The 22,393-nt window shown below is 43.7% G+C and overlaps 1 protein-coding gene across 6 annotated transcripts; it reads left to right on the top strand.

Moving 5' to 3' along the window:
- The first annotated feature begins 314 nt into the window (after positions 1 to 314).
- Positions 315 to 22,184, top strand: Mcur1 (mitochondrial calcium uniporter regulator 1). Of its 6 annotated transcripts, none has more exons than XR_013344143.1 (10): positions 315 to 829; positions 6,980 to 7,099; positions 9,473 to 9,576; positions 10,052 to 10,153; positions 11,407 to 11,448; positions 12,243 to 12,314; positions 15,272 to 15,325; positions 17,424 to 17,538; positions 19,031 to 19,612; positions 20,706 to 22,184. XR_013344143.1 is itself a non-coding variant. In XM_026384585.2 (10 exons), the coding sequence occupies exons 1-9, from the start codon at positions 412 to 414 to the stop codon at positions 19,084 to 19,086; spliced, it is 1,083 nt and encodes a 360-aa protein (XP_026240370.2). In that variant the 5' UTR covers positions 315 to 411; the 3' UTR covers positions 19,087 to 19,091; positions 19,517 to 22,184. The 6 variants fall into 6 exon arrangements, 3 of the variants coding, with proteins under 3 accessions (XP_026240370.2, XP_026240369.2, XP_026240368.2); XR_013344142.1 differs by having other exon boundaries at positions 19,855 to 22,184; XR_013344141.1 differs by having other exon boundaries at positions 19,711 to 22,184.
- The last annotated feature ends 209 nt before the right edge of the window (positions 22,185 to 22,393 follow it).

Raw genomic sequence — 22,393 nt, 5'->3', positions numbered from 1 at the left:
GCTCTGAAACGTTAGCCTTTAAGTGTATTGACTGTGTAAGCGCCGTTCCCGTGGCCCAGTTAATAATCCCTTAAAATGCACCCCAGAGCCACATTTGGGGGGACTTAGGACCAGCAGAGTTAATCAGTAAAACACAGGGCAGTCTGGCGGTCAGGGACTTTTCACAGGGCTGAGGAGGGCGGCGGGATCATTAAATGCAGGATCATGAACCTGCAAATCGTGGCAGCAACAGGGTCCAGCCGGCTCTGCACCGCCCTCGCGGAAGCCCAGAAGGGGCGGGGCCTCGCCTCGCTCCGCCCCCAACGGGCGGGCCCCGCGCTGCCGCCTACGCTCGCTCCCGCCTTGGGACTCGAGTCCGGGTCCGCGCGGGAGCGCCATGAGCGCGCGCCCGGGCCAGTGACCCTCTCGGGGATGGACTGCGGCTCGGTCGCGGGGGAGAGACCGAAGCACTCGCTGAGCCGCCGGCGGCTCCTGCTCTTCCTGCCCTCGGGCCGCGGCGGAAGCCTGGGCGGCCGCGGAACCCCCACACGCCGCTGCGTTTCCCCGCTGCCGTGCGGGCTGGGGTCGCTGCGGCCCCGCGTCGCGGGGGCCCGCGGGGGCGCGTCACGTGCGGCCCCGCTGCTCCTCCTCCTGCTCGTGCCCTCCCCGCGGCTGGTCGCCGCCGCCCCGCGCAGGCCCCTGGCCGACTGGGGGCGCTCGCGTCCTGGCCCCGCCGTCCCCGCGGCCGGGCGCGGCGGCGCGTGGAGGTGCGCGCTGGGCCGCGCGGGCGCGGGCGGCGCCCTCCACCTGGGCCGCGGCGCGGCGGCCGCGCTGGCTTCCTGCAGGAGAGGTGAGTGCCGGGCCGGGCGGTGCCCTGGGGGAAGGCCCGGCGGCGCGCAGGGTGGGTCAGCCGAGGTCCCGGCCGCCTCGCGCTCGCGGGCGAAGGTCCGGCCCGCCCTCGAGGACGCAGTCAGCGAGCTGGGCTCAGCGCCCGGGAGCCCTGGGCCACGGACGAACGGCGGCCCCGGGAGCGCGCTGCGCGTCCACCGGAAGGGTCCCGCGCCGGCGCCTGGGATGGGCTGCTGTTGCTGGCTCGCACCTGGAGGCGCCGGGGAGAGCTGGCCGTGTGCAGGGCGCGTGCGCGCGTGGGGGCGAAGCTCGGGGAGGGCGGGGGTTTGACAGCTCGAAGCTTCCTTCGCGGAGCTCTTGCGCCTGTCCTGTGCCTGGCACTTTTTTTTAAAGACGTTTGGGATTTAGCAATCAAAAATCTTTCCCCTCAGGAGCTTCATTCCAGCAGAGGAGATGCCGTAAACGTGGTGTACCTAACCCAAACCCCAGACTTTTTGCATACACCTGGATTTTAATTTGATAAGTGCTACAGGAAAACAATAGCGGGGAAAGAGTTGGGAAGTGGAGTGGGTCTTCAGTTTTGAATTTAAGCAGTGATCAATCACAGTCGGCTTCATTGAGGAGGTAGAATTTTATTGAGGAGGTAGAATTTTATTAAGGAGGTGAAGGAGGAAATCCCTGCACTACGTGAGAATAGGAAAGTAAAGAGGCTGGAATTTGCTGAAAACAAATTGCTGATAAAAAAAAAAAAGAGAGAGTAATCAACAAACTTGGTACACATATCACTTGGGATAATCTATACATTATCTATTAATGGCCATCAAGAACCTCACCTTTTTCATATTTTTTTTCAATAGCAATGTCTGATAAACATTTGGCTGCATCTCAAATTTAAGAATAGCATTGGCTGGGGGAGAAGCTGATTATTAGAGCAACAAAGCAAGGGAGTTTGTGCGCAAAGGATGGGAAGGAGTACTGAACTCTTAGCGTCCTGCAGTGATTAGGAGCAGTATGAGTAGGTTTGGTCTTTGTTTCTGTATTTGTCTTTAGGTTGCTCTTATTTTGATAAATGGGTAACTTCCGATCTGGTCTCCTCTCATAATTTGAGACTGTGGGCAAGAGAGTTTCTTTATCCTAGGCTTGCTAACATTGTGCCAGCAAAGTGGTACTGTTGTTATGGTGTCAAAGCTCTCATTCATCAAGAGTCTTAAAAATAAGGGTAAATGCATCAAAGCAGGGAAACAGAACAGAGACAGGGTTAAGGAAGCATGTTTGCCCACTAGCCATCTGTTAATGAGCAGTTTGGTTTTTTGTTTTTGTTTTTTTTTTTTTCCCTGTCCAGTGATTGGCTTGCCAGCCACTCCCCCCAGCTTCTTAGCAGGTCCACTTGTTGAGTAGGAAATTCATACCTGGCTAACCTTGGGCTTCTTTTGTAATTGTGGGTTTTTAATAACCTTTTGATATGCTAAACATCTCCTGAAAGGAGAATTACCTATTAACACTTTAATGCAGCTGATTCACTTGCTCCTTGGTTATCTGTGGGCTTTCAGAGCACTGTGTCCTCAGGTGCTGACCTTTGACAGAAAGCAAGAGAAGGCATTCCCTTCTCTCAGCAGGGCCGAGTGCCAGTGGAGAGGTGGCCAGCCCTTTTCTCCACTTTTCAAAAGGCAATGTTTCTTTCAAAAAAGCTTGCTGTGTCTGGTTCCAGTCATTTTTGGAAAAGAAAAAAAAAAAAAAAAGGTCTGCAGTGTCCATATCAGCTTTAGCTTCTGCTTAGAAAATAGTGGCATGGTTATTTGCTTTATGGGTGTGGGTGTGGTAGGAGGTTATGTTTTAAATTGCATGAATTATTTTGTTATTAGAGACAAGGAATTTGGGACCAGAATAACCCTGTCACTCTTCACAAGCCATTCTAGACGTCCTGTGTTCAAGATCCCTGACCCATGGGACAGCCCAACAGAGTTTAAGGTGGGTGAGGTGGCCTTAGAGGGCCCCTTGAGAAGTGTTTCATCCATTCATTTACTTGCCACTGTCCCTGGAGGGCAGATCCTGGTCTCTTATCACGGCCAATTCCAGTCTCAGGGCTGATGGAGATACATGATAAGAAAAGAGGTACCAAATTTAAGTGTGCTTATTTATGAAAAGGGAAGAAATGAGGTGAAGAGGAGAAAGGAGTTAATCCCAGAGTTTCTTTCTCAACAGTCTCATAATCCAGTTCTTAGAAGCCATTACAGTTCAGTTACAAAAAGGTAAATATTTCCCTCTGTTTGCAGTTTGCCAGGCCCTCCTCAGGGCGTCTGCTAGATGCACAAGATAAAAAATGAGTCAGTCTGGGTATTCTTGGGCAGCTTGACTCATAGATGGTGCACTGTGGCAGTAAACTCGGTGCTGTCCCAGAGCCACGTGTACAGGCTGAGAACACCAGGAGCAGTAAGGCTGCTCCCGTATCTGGGTGGAGGAAGCAGAGAGAATCATAAAGTGAAACGTAATGCAGGCCTGGAACATAACGTATGCTTAATAAACTGCCCAGTTAAAAGAGAAGCGTGTGAAAGGATGCTAACGGTGTAACAGGTAAGAGAGGAAAGCAAGCCAAGCTTAGGGCATGGAGCAGCTTAGGTGCCAAGCTGAAAGGATAGCATGGCTGTAATGGGAAGGAGGGCTCGCGCTCCTGGGCAAGCGCCTTGTGCTCAGAACAGCTCCGCTTTGAATGAAAGGGTCGGTTTTTACCATCAACACAGGCATCAGTGCCTTTTCTATTCTGTCTCAGCAAGCAGTGCTGATACAATGTCATTACATCTCACGCTCAATTTCGGAGCTCACCATGACCATTGCTACTCTCCTCCCAAACTGCCAATGATTTGCTAACAATTGCAGGAGGCGGCAGAGAAGTGTCAGATCTGTGGGGTCTTATCCATGTCACATTTTACCTCCTATGGTTGTCTTAGACCATTTAGGAGTGAAGGATGGAGAGTTGTAGTTGATTGGCTCAAGTATCTTGCTGGTCACTCTGGCCACTAAAGAAACCTTTGATCTCTGAGTTAGCACAGGGCTCCTACTTTCTTGCCACTCCTACAGCACCCCGCCTCAGACTAGCACCAGTCCAGGGCATAGTTAGAAGAGGAAAGACACATAAGTAGCTGTTTATTAAATTTAAATTAAATAAAATTCTTTATTTAGATTGTCCACTCTTTTTCTCCCCTTTTTTGGTGTCAAGATATTTTTTTAGTATGATGGTAATAAGAAGCTATTATGTTGAAATGTTTTTGGTTTTGTTTTAGTTTTAGGTTTGGTTTTGTTTTTGTACTAGGATTGAACCCAGGGGCACTCTACCACTAAGCACCCCAACCCTTTATATATATTTTTTTTATTTAAACTTAGGATCCTCCTGCCTCAGCCTCCCAAGTCACTGCTGGTATTATAGACATGCACCTCTGAACCCAGCTAAATGTCCTTTCTCGACAGAATTTTAAAACTGTTTTAATAGTTCATGAAATCCAGAAACCAATAAGCCATTTCAGTACTGTGTAACCTCCCTCAGATAAAAAGGGCTTAAATCTGCTGTTAAATGTATCATGGTTCATCAAAAAGATAGCATGAAGAATGTTAGAGCTCATCTAAGGACAGGCTTTTGCAAAGATACCACAAGAAAACTACAGAAAAATATTCTCTATGAATATAGATAGAAAAATCCTCAACAAAATACTATCAGACAACATATAAAAAAATATTATGTACCATGATCAAGTGGGTATCTCAGGGATGTTAGATCCATTTAACATCTTAAAGTCAATTCATGTTATATTACCTCATTAATAGAATAAAAGTCAGAACCCACGGGATCATTTAACAGAAAAATAACTATTTAATGCACTTTCATGATTTTCTTAAATTTTATTGTTACAAAACAAAACCTCAATAAAATACTAACAGAACCTGATAAAAAGCATCTACAGACAGTCCGCCACTAATGTCGTATTTAATGGGAAAAGCCTGTATACTTCCAAGATCAGGAACAAGGAAAGGGAACCTGCTTTGCTCTTCTATTTAACATCCTACTGGAACTTCTGGCAGGGCAGCTAGGCAGGAAAACGAAATAGAAGGCATCCAGGTTGGATTGGAGAAGTAAAGTTGTCACTGTTCTCAGACGACATAGATCTGTGTGGAGAAAGCCTTAAGGAATCCATTAAACCGTTAGAATTAATAAACCAGGTCAGCAGGATTGCAAGATCAGTGTGCACAATAGTTGTGTATTTATGTACCAGCAATAAACTGTCTGAAAATGAGAGTGAGAATGATTCCATGTACAATAACATAAAACAAAATAAAATACTTAGAAATTAATTTGACAACAGTCAGAAAACACTCAGAAAACTAAAAAGCATTATCGAAGAAATTAAAGGCCTAAATAAATGGGAGACCTACCATGTTTATTGAGCTGAATTCTTAATATTGTTGAGGTGGTAGTACTTCCTAAATTGGTCTATAGATTTAACACAGTCCCTCTCAAAATCTCAGTTGGCTTTTTTGCAGAAATTGACAAGCTTATCCTAAAATTCATATGGAAATGCAAGGAACCTAAAATAGCCAATCTATCTCAAAGAAGAGCCATGTCCAAAATCCACTCACATCCAGAATATATGAAGAATTCTTACAGCTCAGTGATAATAAGACAAATAACCTAATTAAACATAGCCAAAGTACTTAAGTTGACAGGTCTCTAAAGAAGATGTACAGATGGTCTATAGGCACACAGACATCAACATCATTAGCCATCAGGGAATGAAAGTCAAAACTGCAAAGAGAAACCACTTATACCCACTAGGATGATAACAGTTTTAAAAACATTATAACAAGGGTTAACTGGCATGCGGAGAAATTGGAAGCCGCCTCCGCTCCTGGAGAAAAGGTGAGGTAGGACAGTGCTTTGGAAAACAGCCGCAGTCTCTCGGACTCAAGGAGCGCTCATATGATCTAGCACTTCACTCCCAGAGTTGAAAACACAGTGGCCATGGAACGAACTATTCATTATAGCCAAGAAGGGGAGACAGCCCATGTCCTTCAGCTAATGAGCAGATAGACTATATTTGGTACAGCCCTAAAATGGAATATGACCCCAGAATATAAAGAAAGTCCTGGTGCCTCCTACCGCATGGATGGCACTAAGGGAACAAAGCCATTCCAAACGTCCCATGTGCAGGGAAGGACTGAGGGGTTGGCTGGGAGGGCGGAAGGGTCAAGCAGGTATTCTAAAGGTGAACGTGGATGAGCGACTCTGTAAATAAAAGCAATTGAATTTTACATTTTAAATGGGTGGATTCTCTGGTGTATGGATTCTATCTCCTTAAAGCTTATGGAAAACCAGATAGTCAGGGTGTTGGTGTGGTTCAGTGGTAGTGCCCACCTGGCACACCAGAGGCCCAGGTTTCCATCCTCTGCACAACAAACAGAAACACAGCAGTGGCTTTGGGGTGTGCCTTGTTAGACTGAGGATGCTGAGCTGCTTTGGTTTACTGTTACTCCAAAGCCTGGCTCCTTTTTCTCTCTCAGAATTGTGAACCAGTCACCACCAAGCACTGATGGAGCAGTAAGAGAGACGTTTACTCTTGGCCCAGAATGGAGGTGACAGATATCAGAACTCCCCTTCCCACACCCTGGTGTGTGTGGCTGTGGGGCAGGAGAAATCTCTCTCCCCGGTCTCTGGCCCCTTCTCTATGTGGGCATACATATCCATATGTCTGTATGTCACATATATAAAGAGAAACGGGAGAGACATGCTAATCAAGGGAAGGGGTGTTCGTGGGTTTTCTGGGAATGGGCGTGGGTCTTCCAGGTATTCAGGCACCACTTTTTGCTTCTTTTCTGGCTCTTTTCTGTTGTCATTGTCATGGTATTTGTCTGCTGTCATGGCACTAGGGGTGTCATTTAGCATGCAGTTGGGATTATAGTGACATTAGAAGTTGACTGAGGGACACTAGCAGCCATCTCTATCTAGCCAGTTTCAGCCAGCCACCTGAAGAGGGACTTCTATCCTTCCGTATCCTGACCTCAAAAATAGGAAGATTGTGATGGGTTGGAAATTCAGCAGGGTCACCAGGCCTGCAGCTGAGGGGGAGGCCACATTGTTCTGACCCTGCTCTCCTTTCCATTCCAGAGCTGAGCCTGTCTGCGGGGTGCCTGCAGCTGGAGCACAGGAGGACCCAGTTCACCTCCTCTGGGATTAGGAAGCTCTACTTTGACACCCATGCCGTGGTGTGCCTGCTGGAAGAAAACGGTAATCCCCTTACCCTCCTGAGTGCCCTAGAAGACCACAGTGAACAGAGTTGTTCTGTGCCTGTGGTGGTGTCCAAAGCACAGGGTTCAAGCCCCCCCCTGCCAGCTTCTACTGACATAACTGTAATGAAATGAAACTTCTTCGTTTTCATTTGCTCCTCTGTAGCATGAGCCTAATAAGAATTCCAAAGAACCTTTTGAGCACTTAAATGAAATAATGTCCATGAATGCAATTTGGTCAAACCATTAAGTGCTATATAACGTGTTTCACAACTTTTTTTGTCAAATTTAAAATAATAGGCCTTACCAAAACTTCTTTCAGCTCAGACTTTAAAAGGAAAGTGGAAATGAGAAGTGTGTTTATCTTGCAAGGGGAAATATTTCTACTTATCTTGACTTCAAACCTTGACCATGGATATTTGCATCTTTAAAGATCATCTTTAAAGATCTTTAAAGACCCTACCCTGGGGCCTGTGGAAGGGGCTTTTCACTGGATGGGGAGGGGCTTCAGATGATTGGCAAGGGTGGAGCCCAGGGAGGCTCTTAAGTGAACACTCTGTGCTCTTTATCCAGAACCTATCCCCTGATTAGCAGAACTTCCTAGAAGTCTGCCATCTGACTGTCCTGAGTGTGCCCTGGTCTCTCATTCTTGCAAATTGCACCACCTAACTCAATAGGTTTAAAGCTTAACTTCCGCTTTTTCATATCCCTTTCTTCTCCCACGGGTGGTTATTAATTGTTTGGCTTTGGTTTTGTTTTATCATCTGTGTAAGTTCTATATCTCTTTTTCTTCCTTTTTAAATGAATTTATTTTTAACTGATACATAAAAAGTACACATTAATGGGATGTCTATCTTTTTCTTTTCCTCATAACTGTTAAGTCCTAATTATGTTTAACCAAGAACTCTTAGTAAAGTTTTAAAGGTTGCAAAATAATATGATCATGTTCTAAATATTAGGAAGGCAGAAAAGAAAACCAAAAAACCTCAGAGCCCAGTATCCCAGAGATAGACAATGAACATTTTGGTGGGGACCCTTCTGGGTGATTCTTCAAGATGTGCTTGACACACATTTTGAAAAATAAAAGACTTTTGAATAAATTGGTAGGTCTTTGGAGGTCCTTTCTTCTCCTTTCAAAATCATTGTTGATTATAGTCCCATGTTTAATCTTATCCAAACAGATTATTTTACTATTCAAACAAACAAAATGTGTATTTTTTAGAATGTACTGATTCTTCTGAAGCATTTAATAGAAGGAATTTGCTCTTCAGGCACTCAAGTTTTAAATATTTTGTTAAATTTTCTACATGAAATATGAGTTACAGACAACAGTTATTAAAAACATTAACAATGCCAAGTTGTGAATCTCTATAATTTGATTCACCATCATTTGTTGAGTGTTAAAAAATATCTTTTATCCAACTTGGACCTCCCAGATTATTGACTGAAGGAAAATGTTGAGGGAAAAAAAATCAAAGAACTGATTTTATCATTTAGCATTAAATAAGTTAATGTTGCTGAAAGCTCAGTCCTTGGCTTCAATCCAGTAGGGAAGACACGGTTTTGAGAAAATGGGAAAAGAAGGTTTATTGCTTTGCTACCAAAGGAGAAACATAGGGGACTCCTGTCCCAAAGGCTGTGATTCTGCCCAGCCATAGGAACAGGGTGCTTTTATGGAAGTGATTCAGAGAAAATTAGATGAGGGAGGGTAGATCAGGAAGTAGATATGGTGGAGGGGGAGATCAAGAAGAAGTTTAGGGAAAAGACAACTGAGAAAAAGAGAAAACATGTAAGCTTCAAAGCTACGTGAACCCCATTTACATTAACAGCTAGATTACCATTTGTACAGTCAATAATTTGATATGTGGTAGATAAATTGTCCACCATAGAAAATTTAGACAATTTAGAGAAATATAAAGAAGAAAATAAAATCTCCATGAATCTTGGATAAATGATCGAAACAGTCTGGGGATGTAGCTCAGTGGTGAGGTGCATGCCTGGCATCCTGAAGCTGGGAGTCCTGTGCCTGGCACCACCCCAAACAACAACTTGTAAAACAGTCCTGCATCTGTAATTTGGAGTCAGCCTTTTATCACTTGGCAGACCCATCTGATGACATGAGTTTTGGCGCTGGGATGGGTGTTGGAGATCTTAGTGACCTGGGCACCTGACTGGGTGTGGGACATCTGAGATGTTTCTTACCGGTCAGGGTGACAGGCACATCCCAGCTGTGGCTCTCAGCTCCGCCCTCCTGCCCGCTGCTTCCCTCTTGTTTCTGGGTTCAGAACGGAACATTCACGTGGGCCATGGATTGTCTTATCCTGACAGCTTCGTTCTTCCAAGTGTGATCATATTCGTGTGTGTGCCTGCTTAGGTTTTACTACTCAACAAGCAGAAATCATTGTCTCTGCACTGGTCAAGATCATGGAGACCAATATGAACATCGTCTACAAAGACATGGTCACCAAGGTCCAGCAGGTTAGTGTGGTCCTGGTGGGTGAGCAAACTGGAAATCTGAAAGTGGGATGTTATTTGTAATAAGCATTCATGAAACTTTTCAGATAATAGTTGGTTGAAAAATATATAGTAATTTTAACCATAGGAGGCAAAAGAGAACAGAGCATAAAATTAGACTCTTCATGCTTAAAAGTTCACTATGCTCAAAAGCTGTCTGTCCTGGTCAGAGTACTTCAATAAATGGAGATGTGGCCAGAGTCGTGTCCTTGGTCCACAGACTTGTGATTCACCTGGTGGTGATCTGTTGCATGGTTTGTTCTCCCCGTTTTCTCACCTTGAATAGTGGTGACGTGAGTCACCCACTGACGTGAGCCCTCCAGTGAGCCCCCTCCAGTCCATATCTGTCTAGTTCCTTGTGGCAATGACAGCAGGTGCAGACAGCAGGAGGTGGACTGCTGGGCTCACTGGGTTGTATGTGTCATTTCTCTCTTTCTAGGAGATCACTCTTCAACAAATAATGTCTAAGATTGCTAATGTGAAAAAGGATATGATCATTTTGGAGAAGAGTGAATTTTCAGCTCTCAGAGCAGAAAATGAGGTAAAAACTACAGATCCACTCATAAAATATGTTACATTAAGACACTGAGCTGGGCACGGTGGCATACGCCTGTAATCCCACCAGCTTGGGAGGCTAAGACAAGAGGACCGCGAGTTCAAAGCCAGCCTCAGCAACAATAAGGTGCTAAGCAACTCTGTGAGACCCTGTCTCTAAATAAAAATACAAAATAGGGCTGGGGAAATGGCTCAGTGGTTGAGTGCCCCTGAGTTCAATCCTCAATACCAAAAAAAAAAAAGACACCGAGATAAAACACACACACAGATGGGCAGTGCACAAGATGGGCAGTGCACAAGATGGGCAGTGCACAAGTGTGTACCACCACGAACTTCCAAGTATGCACCCTGAGGAGATGCGGGGGCAGAGCGTCACCCATCTCAGGGTCCTGCTGGTGACCTGAGTCATGTCAGTGTTTGCAGTGCCACAGAAGTATGTCATTCTGTCCTCCTGGGGTGTGTGTGGGAACGATGCCCAGCTGAGGGCTGTCCAGGTCACATGCTGCTGCACAGGTCCCCCTCCCTTCTCCAGGCAAGGCACGTGGCTCGTGGGTCAGCATTTAAGTAATCGTTCTCTTTGCATCTTCCTTTTATTTTCAATCCTGTTTAAAGCCCATAAGGGAAGGCTATTTATTGCCTGTTGATTTTAACCTCATAAGAAACCTTATCCTTCAAAGGCGAAGTCTGAACTCTCAGAGTCATCCTCAAAATCAGTTATTGAGGGCAGAATTAGTTGGAAAAAAAAATTTTTTGAAGGAAATATTAAAGAAAGCAAGGTTACTACTGCAAGCAAATGTTAAAACAGTTGTGTAGCCAAGTGCAGTGGTACACACCTGTAATCCCAGCAGCTCAGGAAGTTGAGGCAGGAGGATTGATTGCAAGGTCAGAGCCAGCGTCAGCAACTTAGCAAGACCCTGTCTCAAGATAAAAAGGGCTAGGGATGTGGCTCAATGGATAAGCGCCCTGGGTTCAGTCCCTGGTACTAATTTTACACAACCTTCAAGATGAATTAAAACTAATTTCAAGGTCTGCACAGGCATAGAGTATGACACATTTGAGCTCTGAATATTGTCAAGTTTGTGCTAAATGAGGGAAAAAGTTTAAGAACTTGTGCATAAATACATGTTGTAGTATTTGTAGATTATCAAGTTTTATGTTTTTCCTACAACTTTCTAAACATTCTTGTTCCTCTTTACAACTTTCTAAACACATCCTTGTTTCTTTTTAATGTGTTTTTAGAAAATAGAACTTGAACTACATCAATTAAAGCAACAAGTAATGGTAAGATTCTCTTTCCTATATGCTGACTTTTTTAAATTTTATAAGCATAATGTCAGAAATATATACTTTTAAAAACTTAATTCTTGGTGAAATATTTATGTAATATGCTTCAAAAGTTCACATTGCAAGACTTAACACAGCCAATGAATAAGTCGCCAGTGTCTAACCAAATTCATTAACAAAATTGCCTTCTAGGAGGAGTTAAATCATTTTAAATCAAAATGTTTGTGAAGTAACCAAATGGAGCCCTTAGATTTCTCTTAAAAGTGACTTTCTTTAGAAAATTACATGTGATTTTTAAATGGTTACCAGGCCAGCTGTGTTTGGTTTGATTTGTTTTTTTAAGGAGGAAAGAGTATTGATTTTAAAAAAGAAAAGATTTTGATGAGTTTCAAAAAGAAGGCTTTACTTAAACCAGAGCTTAATGTTTCCTCTTGGCTTTTGCTTTATTCCTGAATTCCACAGGGGGATTTTATAGGACATCTGGAGGTCAAAGGCACCTGTGGTCCCCTGCCACCCAGGAGTTTGAGGGCAGCCTGGGCAACCCAGAAAGCAGTAATGACCCACTCTGGGCTGGCATGCCTCTCGGAGGGGACTCTCTATACATGTGGCTGGAAGCCTGAAGACAGGGCCAGCCTGGCTCCTCCACAGTCCCCTGACACTGTTAGCCCTGGCCCCACCTCCGGCCGTGCCCTTCCCTGGCTGGCTCCCTTGGGCAGGTGTCCTGGGCTCAGGTACTCAGGAGCTGTGAATTTCTGACTGTGGATTTCTCTTTGTTTTTGCCTTTCTATTAGGATGAAATGATCAAAGTCCGGACAGATACCAAATTAGACTTCAATCTGGAAAAAAGCAGAGTAAAAGAATTGGTATGTTCTTCTATTAAAAATAAATTACGAGGGGCTGGGGTTTTGGCTCAGTGGTAGAGTGCTTGCCTAGCATGCACGAGGCACTGGGTTCAATCCTCAGCACCACATAAATGTAAAATAAAGAAATTGTGTCCACCTAAAGTTTAAGAATAAATATTTTTAAAATAAATAAATAACGCGTTCATTTCCTTTCAGGATGGAGTGCTTAGTTAAGTCCTAAGTTTGCATACATGTCACAAGTATTGTTAAAATATTTACCAATTTTTAGTGTTAGACAACACCTTTTCACTCTGTTTTGGAATAGGGCTTAAATTTGATGCTTTCAAAATTGCTGGGCAGGGTAGCCCATGCTTGTAATCCCAGTGGCTCGGGAGGCTGAGGCAGAAGGATCACAAGTTCAGAGCCAGGCTCAGCATCTTAGTAAGGGCCTAACAACTCAGCAAGACCCTGTCTCTCAATAATATATAGTAAGACCTGGGGATGTGGCTCAGTGGAAGCACCCCGAGTTCAATTCCCAGTATCAAAAAAATAAAATAAAAAAGTAATGCTAAAATCAAAATCTTGTTCAAATTGGGTTTAAACCTCTGTTTCAGAGATACTAGATAATGTGTTACATAGACATTAATAAGCAATTTAAACTCAGTCTTGATCTATTTAATACTGACTTAAATCTCTGCAGGCCCTCATTTTGAAAAAGTTGACTATTTCAGATGAGCAATATTAAATAATACTAAATTCTACACAAATTCTGGATTAAAACATATTTCTGAGGCTGAGGTTTTGGCTCAGCTCGCCCAGCATGTGTGAGGCCCTGGGTTCGATCCTCAGCACCACATAAAAATAAATAAATTAAATAAAGGTATTGTGACCAACTACAACTAAAAAAATAAATACTTACAAAAAAACATATTTCTGTTTTGTCTTTGTGTGTGGTGCTGGGGTCGAACCCAGGCTAGGCAAGCGCTATACCATGGAGCTGCACCCCTGTATATTGTCTGTTAAATACAGAGAGAAGGTGTTACGTTGAAGATGCGTGTGTTGGGTTTGGGTTTTAACCTGTCTAGGCATTCACCTCTCTGCTCAGGCTTTCTCTAGGTGGCCATGTTAGTCAGGTACCTTTCTTGTCCTTGGCTTAATGACAAGTGGGCACGTGGGGCATTTTCCCAGCGTGAACCAGTGTGGATGCACCTGCAGACATCGCCTGTGCAGGCTCATGTTTCACAACTTCCCTTTAGTCGATGCGTGCTGTAATGGTAAATGGGTAATACTGCAACTCGGATAAATGCATAATTGTATTTTGGCACTGCTGCTGGACCTCAAGAGTTAAATTGAACTTCATTATACAAAACAATTTCATGCCCATGTTCCTCATGAGATGAAATCACCTAGTCTCCCTAAAACAGTAGTGACCGCCAGCACATGACTGCCACCTAGGAGAGACGCTTCTGGTTACCTTTATTCTCCTGGGTCATGTTTTTAAGAAAAGTCTGAATTCATTTGATTTAGAACAGCAATCAAGCTGGTAAAAAGCACAGCTAGGAGATTAGAACATGGGAAGTGAAGGTCGATTAAAGCCATGAATCTGTGATTTACTCACCTAGCTGGGAAGCTGTTCCTGGTGATGCTGAGCCTGCAGTAGCATGTGAGCTCCTGTGTAGGTAACATGCCTTGGTGGAGATGAGTCATTTGGCCTTCTAATTCCTTTAGTGAGGTTACTAAATTAAAAGTTAAATGAACAACATTTACAGCCAGTTTCAAAAGCAGGGTGGTATATAAATGTTTTGGGGCTCGGGGAGAGGGAACCCCACGTGAGTGTCATTTCTACCTTGTGGGATGTCCAGACTTTTTTCTCTTCTGGTGCCCAAGTCAGAGCTGGTGCTTTAAGGTGTGCGGAAAACCCAGCTCCACCCTGCCCCCTGGTGGCAGCTTGACGCCTAATGCCTGGTCTGAAACCCTGGTGTTGGGGAACGTTGTTCTTGCAACTAGTTGAGTTTGGGGTTGGGCATTGTTTACTTTTTGTCAGTTTCTTGTTTTGTTTTACTTCTAAGAAATGGTATTTTTATACTCTATCCCTGATAGTCCTAGGAGGGACTGACTACCAGTTGCTTAGTTCAGGTAGTTCCTAGGGGAACATTTTATACCCAGAAATTTCCTAGATATTTCAAAGCATTAACTTTTTCCTTTATAATAACGTTAACTTAAGTCCTAAAAATCTTCATTTAAACTACAATGTGCCATTTGCTTGATTAAATCCTAATGCCCACTACCGAGGGGATATGTCTGATTTTGATTTTAGTGTCAATAAAACTGTACTAAATCCTTTCACAGATACTAAACGCCAGAGGCAGGGGCCATTTTAATTAGGGTTGGAGCTGGTAGGTTCCTTTGTGACTGGGTGTGACCATGCCAGAGCAGGAGTATTGTTCTATGAACCCACAGGCAGGAGCTTAGTGTTTCTCCCATTTTTGTGTTGTGTTTTATAATCACAGTGCAGCGTCTGTGTCACAGAGAACATTCCTTGGAGCTTTCTATTGTCCTGGTCTTTCTCTTCACTCAGTGCTGACTTGTTTTCTTACAGCTGATGGGACAGCTCCTAACTTGAATTGGTTTTCTGCCATTTTCAGCCTCTCAGAGCCAAAAAGCCTGAGGCTCAGCCTCCATCTAATCAGTCCCATGAAGTGCTACTGCACCAGTGGGATTTAGTGCAGGTTGTTACCTGGTACCACAGTAGAGAGGTGACCAGTGACAGAAGGAGATCGGAGGATCAGAGCAGGAAGTATGAATAAGAAAGCTGAGTAACAGAATCTGAGCAACAGGGAGCAGGCTGCTGTGTCCCCAGGGGGTTTCTGTGTCGGGGTGATCTAGGGAGGACTGAGACCAGAACCTCGAAGGCAGCAGAGGAGAGAGGGGGCCATCAGGGGGACCAGGGTCTGACCTGCATTATGTGTCTATTTCAGTACACACTGAACGAAAGGAAGCTGCTGGAATTGAGGACAGAAATCATGGAATTGGTAAGAAATGACACTTTGACTTTTCTTTGTCGTTTTATCCATCTTCATTTCATCCTGTTCATAGTTATTGTCATTTGTAATTATGTATTGTGGAAAGATATGCAGCTTTATGTCATGAGGTTTTTAAAAATTGAGGTAGAATATACATACATAATATAGGAGCTGGGGATGTGGCTCAAGTGGTGGAGTGCTTGCCTGGCATGCATGAAGCATCCTCAGCACCACATAAAAGTGAAATGAAGATATTGTGTCTACCTAGAACTAAAAACTGAATATTTTTAAAAAAAGAATATACATAATATTAAAAATACCATCTTGAGCCAGGCACAATGGCGCAAGCCTATAATTCCAACAGTTTGGGAGGCTGAGGCAGGAGGATCTTGAGTTCAAAGCCAGTCTCAGCAACAGCAAGGTGCTAATAAGCAACTTAGTGAGGCCGTATCTCTAAATAAAATACAAAATAGGGCTGGGGATGTGGCTCAGTGGTTAAGCACCCTGGATTCCCTCTCTAGTACAAACAAATAAATAAACATTTTTACGATTATGGTTCAGTGGTATTTATTTTGCAAAATTAAAACTGTGTCCCTTAACACTAACTCCACACTCCCTCCTCCTGCCGCTGCTGGCAACCACCAGTCTGTTTTCTTTCTTTAGAGTTTGACTGTTCTAGGTAATTTCTTGTAAGCGGAATCATGCAGTACTTGCCTTTGGTTGCTGGCTTGTTTCACTTTAGCACAGTGTCCCCAGGGTTCACCCACATTATTGTACATGACAGAATTTCTTCCTTTTCAGAACTTGATTGTATTCCATTGCATATTTATACCACATTTTACTTATTTACCTGTCAGTGGACACCTGAGTTGCTTCCCTTTTCTGCTATTGTTAATGCTACAACAAACATGGAAAGTAAATATCTCTTGAGCCCCTATTTATTTATTTTGGTGTGTACCCAGAAGTTGAGTATTTTACACTTAACAAAATACTTGATCTTAATGAAAGTTTAAATCTGTGATTGACAAATAGTAAGGAATTGAGACCTTCTCCTATTTTTTAATTTACGGACTGCATTACTCCTTTTCCTCTCTCCTCCCTCAAAGGCTGGGATGTAGCTCAGTGGGAGAGCATGTGCTCAGTGTGGGCCTGGTTCAGGCCCCAGCGCTCACACGAGGGACCTGTGAAATCTATTAGGAGGCTTCCATGAGAGAATTCTGGGATGTTGCTCTGGAATACTTTTGAACACATTTAAGCATTCACTTCCTTGTTCGTTGCCTGAACTGGTGATGGTAGGAAACTGCTGGCCTGTCCTAGGATTTTCAGTGAAGCCTTGTCTTGGTTTCAGACCTGAATGCAGTTACCTAATGTCAACCTCTTTGAGGGTGAATGTGCACCTGGTTTAACTGTGTTGATTTGGGGAAGGACACAAAGAGACCCTTGGTAGCTAAGCCTTGTATTAATGAAGCACTTGATGTCTGAACTACAGAAGAAAGCTGTAAATCACCAACATGGACTAGAAATAGCGTCAAGACAAGCAGGGTCACTTTTGGATTACCTAAGACTACACTTCTCTGTCAGAGGAAGGGAACACAGTCATTGTATTGAGGGCAGACTGGCTTCGTAATGCTTCACCAGGCTCGGCAACCTCTAGTTCACGAAAGGTTTGCACACGGGTTATCGCTTTTGATTCTCTAAATAGCCTGTGTGTAGGGCTGGGGATGTGGCTCAAGCAGTAGCGCACTCGCCTGGTATGCCTGCGGCCGGGGTTCTATCCTCAGCACCACATACAAACAAAGATGTTGCACCACATACCAACAAAGATGTTGTGTCTGCCGAGAACTAAAAAAAATAAATATTAAAAATTCTCTCTCTTTAAAATAAATAAATAAATAAATAAATAGCCTGTGTGAAGGGCGGCCAAAGGTCGTAGGGGTCTGTTTTTGTTTTCCCAGTCAGAGGGAAACTGAGGCCTGGAGACCTAAAGCATAGCCCCTGGTCTCCCCAGGCTGCCCGGGGGCTCCCCAACAGGAAGGTGCTCGGGGATGGAGGGCAGGGGGCCAGGACCTGAAGCCTTCTAATGCTCTGAAGCTCTTTGTTTTGAAAGCATGCCCAGCAGGATCGTGCCCTGACGCAGACAGATAGGAAGATAGAAACAGAGGTGGCTGGCCTCAAAACCATGCTTGAGTCGCACAAGCTCGACACCATCAAGTATCTAGCAGGTAAGCTGTCTGGTGTCTGAGTGTTCAAACAACATGGCAAGGAAATACGTCAAACTTTATAGAAGTCAGATATTGCATTTCATTGATTCTAGCACTTCTTTTCGTGGAAAGCTTCTTGTAATTTTCAATAGATGAAGTATTATACTTTCATTGGTATTTTTTTCTTTCTTACTATCCTTTTTTTACTCACTAGTAAAATACAAATAATGGTGTACTTTACAATTGAACAAGTCATAAATTTAAAAAGATAATATCATTAGATTATGGCTATTGGGATTTTAGAGGAATTCAATAAAGGAAATATTTTATGAATAAAAGAGAAGGTATTTGAGTTGTGATCTTTCTGCTTTGTTTGATAATACTCCTTTTAAGGGGTCATTTTGCGTTTGCAATTTTTGAGCCAAAAGAGGGAATGTAGATTCATGGACAGAAACAAAAACATAAGCTGGGCAGTGGCACAGCAGCACCTTAACAAGGCCCCATCTCAAAATTTAAAATTTTAATAAAGGACTGAGGACGTAGCTCAGTGGTAAAGTGCCCTGGGATTCAATCCCCAGTACCTCTCTCCCACCCGGGGATGGGGATGGGGATGTGGCTCAGTGGTAGACCACCTAACCTAGCATGCATAAGGCGCTACAGCCAATCAAACAATGCAGAAATTATTTCAAATCGGTTTTAAAAGCTTAGATTAATCAGATATTTTAAAGTTATAACTATATATATTAAAATATCTGTACCTGAATCATTCATATGTATATGTATTTGCATACATGTATGTGGATGTACAAACATATATGTATGCTTTGTGACCCAGAGTCTTTGGATTATAAACTTTCTTTTTTTATATAATTTTTTTTTAGAGAGAGAATTTTTTAATATTTTTTTTTTTTTTTTTAGTTTTCGGCGGGCACAACATCTTTGTATGTGGTGCTGAGGATCGAACCCGGGCCGCAAGCATGCCAGGCGAGCGCCCTACCACTTGAGCCACATCCCCAGCCCCAATGATTATAAACTTTCTTGAGAAGTTCTCGTGAATATTAAATATATTTGTACTTTGAAGATGATGGTCTCAAGATATGGAGTTAGTTTGTTTTTAACAGGCAGATGTTTCTTGGCCTATTAGTGAGCAGACAAGTTTCTGTGTTTTTTTGGTTTTTCCCCCATAGCGGAGAGGTAGTTGGATATGTTTCCTTAATAAGCAGAGGTCCCCGCACTTCAAGTCACCTCTAGCTTATTTACAATCTTTTTTTTTTTTTTAAGAGAGAGAGAGAGAATTTTTTAATATTTAATTTTTAGTTTTTGGTGGACATAAAATCTTTATTTTATTTTATGTGGTGCTGAGGAACAAACCCAGCATCCCGTGCATGCCAGGCGAGTGCGCTACCGCTTGAGCCACATCCCCAGCCCCTACTTACAATATCTGATGCAGTGTGACATGTTCCCTCAAGGAGCTGTAGTAGAACTAATAGTACTCAATTATTTTTTCTTACAGGGTCTGTATTTACATGCCTGACAGTAGCTCTGGGATTTTATCGCCTGTGGATGTAATAAAGGTGTCTATTTAAAGAGATTTCCATTGTTTTGCCTTAAGAATACCAAACTATTGTCTCTTTTTTTTTTTCTTGTTTCAAATTTTAATTCTGATTTGACTTAATGCATACTATTTATTCTTACACAAATTATGGGCACATAGCCAAAGTAAAGAAGTCAGGGACTCTCTGATCATCCTTTTTGCCTTCTGCCTAGTTAACTTGATAACCAAGGGGTGGACAACCCCACTCAGTGATCCGTGCACTTGGTCTGACTGACCTTGGTGCAATACCAACAATAAATGTTTTTGTAATTCCCTACAATTTGAAATCTTCTTGTCACATAGAGGACTTGGGGTCTTCATTGAAAGGGGACTGTGGCTATAAATGCTGAAGAATCGTTGACTCCAACCCTGAGCGCCCACTCCTCACCCACCCTCCCCTCACAGCTCCCGGCCCCAGCGCTGCCTCTGCTGGGCTGGTTCTGGTGAATACAGCTGTACTTCTGCTCCTAAAGAGTGCTCGCTGCCGACTCCGTTGTCTTAGTAAGTTACTGTTATGTTATTTTTAATGTGCCTTCCAGCTAGAAAATCTTGCTGCCTAATGAAGCGTTGTAATTGTAATGGGAACTCTTGCTGCTTAGGATGCTAGATCCCCCTCGTGTCTTGAACTGTAATGATGCTCTGCTGAGGCCCTGCCACCCAGAGGACCCCTCCTCCTCGGCCTGGTCAGCTGCAGTGTGCGCTTCAGCCTGGTTCCTCCTCATCCGCATTTTCGTTTTCTACAGGGGAGCACTCCGCTCCCTTCTGCAGGCTGTCTAGACATCTGGCTGTCCTGTCGCTCTGATGAGGAAGCCCCCGCCTGTCCGCGTGCTGCCTGTGACCAGCTCAGCTGTGCCTTCCGAGTGAGGACTGGCTTCTGTGACTGAGACATCCTCAGGCCTACCTACCTCTGCATTTGAAACAAACAAATCCTAGGTGCAACGGGGGTTATTTTAAAGAAGTACCTTTTGTGCTTATTGAAACAACAGACTTGGGGGCAAGAATAAGCATTTTGGAGCCTGGTGTGGCACCTCACACCTGTAATCCCAGCGGCTCGCAGGAGGATCCCGAGTCCAAAGCCAGCCTCCTCAAAGGCGAGGTGCTTAGCAACTCAGTGAGACCCTGTCTCTAAGTAAAATACAAAATAGGGCTGGGGATGTGGCTCAGTAGCCGAGTGCCCCTGAGTTCAATCCCTGGTACCCAAAAGAAAGCATTTTGGAAGCAGTGACACTGACGGGACCTCTTCTGTCTTTACACTCACACGTGCTGCACACCACACGGTGCAGAAACCACAGGAGGAGTTCTTGATCAGTTTGGCAGAATAAATTGCCCAATGTCACTATTCCAGCCACATTAATAAAATTAAGTTACCTTTGTCCTTCAGATGTGATTTCTAAGCATTAGGAAGTCTACTATTTTAGAAAACATTTGTGAACCAAGCATTCTGAGCTTCAGACCATAGGCTAATCAAGTACTTTTCTATTAGTGGAAGCAGTTTCAAATGAAATATCCTAATTTTCTCCTTTTCGAGTAGATCAAAAATTGTCTTCATGACCTAACAAAATGTTTCATCAGTATATTCTTTCCCCTTTCTAAGAAGAGTCCCTGGGAAGAACAGTGCATTCAGCCGTTGCCTGACACCTTGAAGGCCCCATAGGTGGCCCCCCTGAAGACCACACTGTGACTAATGTCAGCACAACCTAGGATAGAGCTGGAGAGGGACTCACCAGTCACAGCTCCGAAATGAAGCCCCCAGGAGCAAAGGTACCAGTGCCATTGTGTTTCAAGTAAACACTGACCTTGGTAGGTCAAAAGCGAGCATGCCGTCCTTTCACCCTGACCATTAAGTAACAGTGGGGTGACAGTCTTGTGTCTGCTAAAGGCCTCCTGGCCTAGTGGGCCTCATCATCCCATCACTTAACTTAGACCTTTGGTTTTTCTGAGAGTTCTCGTAGCACACAACAGCCCTGTTGGGCTTGGGGACAATGAACTGTCCTTTAGAGGACGTGGATGGCATGCAGGTCTGGAATTCAGCAGGGCTTGGGACTGGTTCCCATTTTTTAGTCGGTGTTTTATATTTGAAAAGCGTTGAGCTGGCTCCAGCATCTGCACGGTGGGAGCCAGCTATGTCTAGACAGTTACAGCTTCCTGTCCTCCAGCTCCTGAGAAGTCAGATCACCTTAGGAAATTGGGCATTATCTAGCAAGACTAAAACAACTCGGGCATTTTCCCCCTCAAATATGCCAAGCCCCTCCATTGGAGAGTTGCAAGTTCAAGAAGAAAGGCTTGACTCCTGCCTCAAGCCTCAGCAGACCTGTCTCTCCCGGCAGTACCCAGCGGCTTTGGCCCTGCTGTCCCCGCATAGCTGTGCTCAGCACTGCCATCTGCCCTCCTTGTCTGGCTCCCTCTCCACCCTTTGCCCGACATTAGCATCCTGCTCTGCTGTGTTCTAAGACCTCTGCATCCTGAACAAATCTGCACCCTACTCTAGACCTCGGACTTCAGCAGACATTTACCAACTTTGTTGTGGCTTTTTTGGCATTAAAAAACATGTTGACTGGAAATAATGTACTCCTTATTTAAAATATTTAAGACTGTTTAGTCCTTTATTGGAATTTTATTTGGAAAATATATATCTTTCTGCAGATTTGTACCTAAATTTCCTTTGATTACAACCAAAATCATTTGTTAACCCTTTTATTACTTAAGCAAATATTCAGTTACATTGTTTATTATCTAATGGAGTGTGTGTTAGGTTTTTATTATCTAAAAATATTTAATTATTTGTGACTAATATTTTGGGGGACAAAGGGTGGCTAGGAATTGAAGCCAGAGCCTCGTGCATACTAGGCAAGCACTCAACCACTGAGCTACATCTCAGCCCTCTAATACATTTTTCCAATGGTTCAAATGAAAAACTAAAATAACTTCTGTCTAGAACAACTGTATTCACTGTATCATTTATATGATAAAACGAGTGAATTGTAAGTTAATCTAATAGCTGAAAATTTGAGTTTACATTAAAATATTTAAAAGTAAATATTTGATTTGCAAAATAAATTTTAATTCAAAAGAATTATTCAGCGTACTTGTGTACAGTATTTTAAGTACTTCTTCAGGGAAATGATGAGCATAATGCACAGGTTTTTAGAGAGGACTGGGGGGCGGGGGGACCAGGTAATGGGATTCCACCTCAGGCTACCTTGAACAGAAAATCATTTCTGTTTTCAGCTTGCACAACCAAAGTCTGGGCAAGGCACACTAAGATGCCATCAGAACTCTCCT

This window comes from Urocitellus parryii, chromosome 8 (genome assembly GCF_045843805.1).
Source record: "Urocitellus parryii isolate mUroPar1 chromosome 8, mUroPar1.hap1, whole genome shotgun sequence".
Lineage (NCBI taxonomy): Eukaryota > Metazoa > Chordata > Mammalia > Rodentia > Sciuridae > Urocitellus > Urocitellus parryii.
This window is presented reverse-complemented; position numbering and strand designations above follow the sequence as displayed.

Excerpts from the sequence above, each read along its gene's own strand:
- Mcur1 (XM_026384585.2), top strand. The coding sequence starts at position 412 with ATGGACTGCGGCTCGGTCGCGGGGGAGAGACCGAAGCACTCGCTGAGC. Across the intron at positions 11,449-12,242 it reads AATTAAAGCAACAAGTAATG|GATGAAATGATCAAAGTCCG; the intron begins GTAAGATTCTCT and ends CCTTTCTATTAG. Across the intron at positions 12,315-15,271 it reads AAAGCAGAGTAAAAGAATTG|TACACACTGAACGAAAGGAA; the intron begins GTATGTTCTTCT and ends TGTCTATTTCAG.